Source organism: Gavialis gangeticus, unplaced genomic scaffold (assembly GCF_001723915.1).
Source record: "Gavialis gangeticus isolate Ggan-Ray unplaced genomic scaffold, GavGan_comp1, whole genome shotgun sequence".
In the NCBI taxonomy this organism is placed as follows: Eukaryota; Metazoa; Chordata; order Crocodylia; family Gavialidae; genus Gavialis; species Gavialis gangeticus.
Window position 1 is genome coordinate 21,151,323 of NW_017729011.1, and position 3,437 is coordinate 21,154,759.

Below are 3,437 nucleotides of genomic sequence, written 5' to 3' on the forward strand. Positions count from 1 at the left end.
CAAAGAGGGCAGAAGGAGCGGTGCTTACAGGACCTATCATCAAGGACAAGGCCCTCCAGCTTGCTGCTGGAGCTGGACTCGGTGATTTTAAGGCGAGTGATGGTTGGTTCAGCAGGTGGAAGAAACGATTCAACGTTACATACAAAAAGGAGCGTGGAGAGCAGCAGTTGAGGGGCAAGCTGTCAGCAGCTGTGCAGTGGCAGGCTGAGAGACTTCCTCAGGTCCCTGAGAAGATTTCTCTAGCTGACATCTACAGTGTGGACAAGACTGGGTATTACTTGAAGGAGCTCCCTGGCAGTGGACCCAGAATAAAAACAGAGAAGCTGGAAGGTGGTACTATTTCCCAAAACAGAGATTGTCTTGGTCTCTCTCCTGAAGAATGGCGGGATGTAAAACCAAAACTAATTTCCAGCTGCTTCAGAAGGGGCAAAGTAGTAAAGTTCCATGCGGTGCCAGGGGAGGAGGAGGAAGATAGGGATGCAGAAGAAAGTGCTGCCCCCCGGAACAATATTTCACTCACGAGTAAAATGACAAAAGAGAGTGTGGCAGATGCTGCAGCTAGGGATGAGGGCTTGCCCGGGTTTGGAGAGCCAAGTGTTGGGGAATTCCTTGGCACCGCTGCCACTAGACCAGAGAAACATCCATGGGTTGAAAAGACTGATGATAAGGGGACGGAACAAGTGGGTGAGCATGATCTTGATGAAGTTCTACCTCCCACAAATGCAGATGTGTTGAAGGCTTTGAGCATGGTTTGGCACTTCTCACGGCAAGAAGGGCTGGGAGACAAGGTTTATAGGTCCCTTCAAGACATCAAATCCCATCTCCAAAACAAAATGGCAGCAGAAGCAGAGCAGATTAACAGAGTTCTTCCCCCAGATTGGGTTATACCTTGAGTTGATCCTTTTCTGATTTCAGCAGCGTGGGATTGCAGTGAGCTTTGTGGAGCATGACTTTACTTTAGCTTGTGTTGGTTGTCAATAGTGGTGGCTTGGTGGTCGTTTGAACCTAAAAATAAAACTTGAAAATTTTTATGGTGTAAACTTAATCCATGCTGCCCTTGGCTACCTGTTTTACATATCAGAAAACGGGCTGCTCTTGGTTGGGCACATCCAGTAACAGCTGCTTTAGGAACAATATAGCCCCAAGGCACTGGCACATTGCTACTAACAGGCGTCGACTGTAATAGAAACTTCCTGTTATAAGTTACTATTGGTATGTAACATGCTTAAACTGTAAGTTTTGATGACCTTTTTGAATTATTGGCCCTAATTTTAGACTGGACACTGAAGCTAGATTGGTAATTTCATCTTGCACAGAAACACAACAGTGCAATTTTGATTGTTTATCTCAGGGGAAATTTAAAATTCAACTTGTAAAGTCTCCTCGTGGAATTCAAAGACTTTCTGGGTACTGTTTTCTTTGTACCTTATGTCTACAGCCTGCTTCTTGACTCTGAGCTCTGAGACCATCTCCCTCTTCTGTTTGAAAAATGCTCAGCATGTCTTTCTTTCAAGTGTGTCCACTTTTTCATTTCTCTAAGCCTTAAAGAACAGGTGACTGACCATCAAAGATACCTTCATAACGCATGGATTATTTTCTTTAGAATTGAAATTGTCTAACATCATTGTCCAGGGAGGTTTGCTTGGAACTCGAATTTTCCAGTTAATGTGTGAAATGGTCAGAGCTCCCATGTTGTAAATGGACTATTTCTATGTTTTATAAGCGTGTAATACTTTCTAAGCACAATAAAATTCATTTGCACGTGAAGAGAACAGCATTAATGTCGTCAAATTTATTGAGGATAGCTAGCAGCTACCTTTGCTATCCTTAACCTAGTAGTTTCAGATGTTTGCATATTAATGTTGGTTTGTACTTTGGCACAGAATGGGGCCATTGTTTGTGCATTAGTGATTCAGAGACATATATCTCTGCATTTAAATAATTACTGTGGATAGATGCCACTTCAGTTAGTTGGCAAGGCTACATGCATGATATTTCCTTTCCTTATTGCCTATTAATAATCAATTATTACCCCATTGAGACCTAAATTTGAGTGCTGTGTCATAATTATGCCAGAAGGAGGCAGGCAGGAAGTGTTATGCTGCTTTATAGTCTGTAACCATAAAGAAAGGATACACACAGACCTTTGTAGCAGCTGAACGAAGTGGTAAGTTGGAGAGGAGGGGGAGTGTTTTTTTCTGCATGGAATTATTTTTCTCTTAGACTCTTGATTTGTGTTAAGGCTTTCACGCACCCAGTCCAGCACTTACCTTTTAAAGTAGTGGGTGCATTTAAGGACTTTTCAATTGCAGTTTAATCTTAATGCATTAATATAGCAACTGTAATACTCAGCTGTTAAAGCACTCCATTCCCCACAACTGTCTCAACAATGAAATTATGTGGAATCTTGTAGACACGCTTGTTCGTTTACTCTGATCGTATGTTTCCAAATGTGTATTGTGAAGAATTACCCCAAAATAAAGGAAAAGGCATTTTCGACTCATAGCTTAGCTGTCTGGTACAGCATCATTTCAAACCCTGCAAAAGTTGATGGTGCATGCCACAGGTTGGTACTACCACAATGAAATTATTGAATCAGCATGGTAGACTGAGTAAAAGAAAATACAGTTTCTCTTTTCCCAGCTAAGATGTTGGCTTAAGTTTGGTGTGATGCCCTTTCAGATGAAAAGAAGTGGGTTATGTAGAAGTGAGATGTTTTGACCTAGTTGGTGATAACATAAGACTCAGACCCAAAGACCCTGTCTTCCCCACCTCCATGCCCAAGCCCAGGAGTGCTGCTGTGAATGAAGCCCATCTTGGGGCTCAGTGCATTGGAGCAAGTAGACACATCCTGGAAATACGTCCTTGTACCTTTCTAGGGCAGTGCTGAGCTCCTCTCAGGACTGCCCATGGGCACTCACTGTCATGAATGCTTTTCGGCATACACTCTGGGCCGCTCCCAGGTTCCTGCGTAGCTTCAGCTGCAGGATTTGGCACCAGAGCAGTGGGAGTGACTGCTTTGTGATGGGCCTGCCAGATGCACCCCAGCGGCTGTGTGGACTTACATAGCAAGTCTGTCCTAAGTACTTGTTAAAACCAATTGCATTATTGCTTGACTCTCCCCTCTCTGCTTACATGTCAGCACATCCTCATCCTGCGGGACCTTAATCGGGAAGTAAGGTGTTGGGATAGTTGTGAAACACCTGCTCCGCTCTGCTTGTGATGGGGGAGTGGCCCTGCACTGCTGCTCTCCTCCAGGTGATGAGAGATGCATGGGTTATGACTACACTTAGCATTCTGAAACTCCTGAAGGCTCTGTAATGACGAATAGCCTGACAAAATCTGACTGTGCTAAATGCTGGAAAATGTCCTTATTAAATGGGCATTACTGGGGCCAAAGGTGCCATTAACCAAGCGGGTAGCTGCTGGCTGCAAAA

The 3,437-nt window shown here is 43.9% G+C and overlaps 1 protein-coding gene across 3 annotated transcripts in view; it reads left to right on the forward strand.

The window, feature by feature from the left end:
* The window catches only part of LOC109293028 (tigger transposable element-derived protein 4-like), a 7,795-nt gene extending 6,018 nt beyond the window's left edge, over window positions 1-1,777 (forward strand). For 2 of the 3 annotated variants that reach the window (XM_019510788.1, XM_019510789.1), the window contains one exon: window positions 16-1,777. In XM_019510788.1, coding sequence (XP_019366333.1) covers window positions 16-893 — 878 coding nt within the window. In that variant the 3' untranslated portion in view covers window positions 894-1,777. The remainder of the gene's footprint in view (window positions 1-15) is intronic. The other variant, XM_019510791.1, reaches the window with a different exon arrangement.
* Window positions 1,778-3,437: the final 1,660 nt, after the last annotated feature.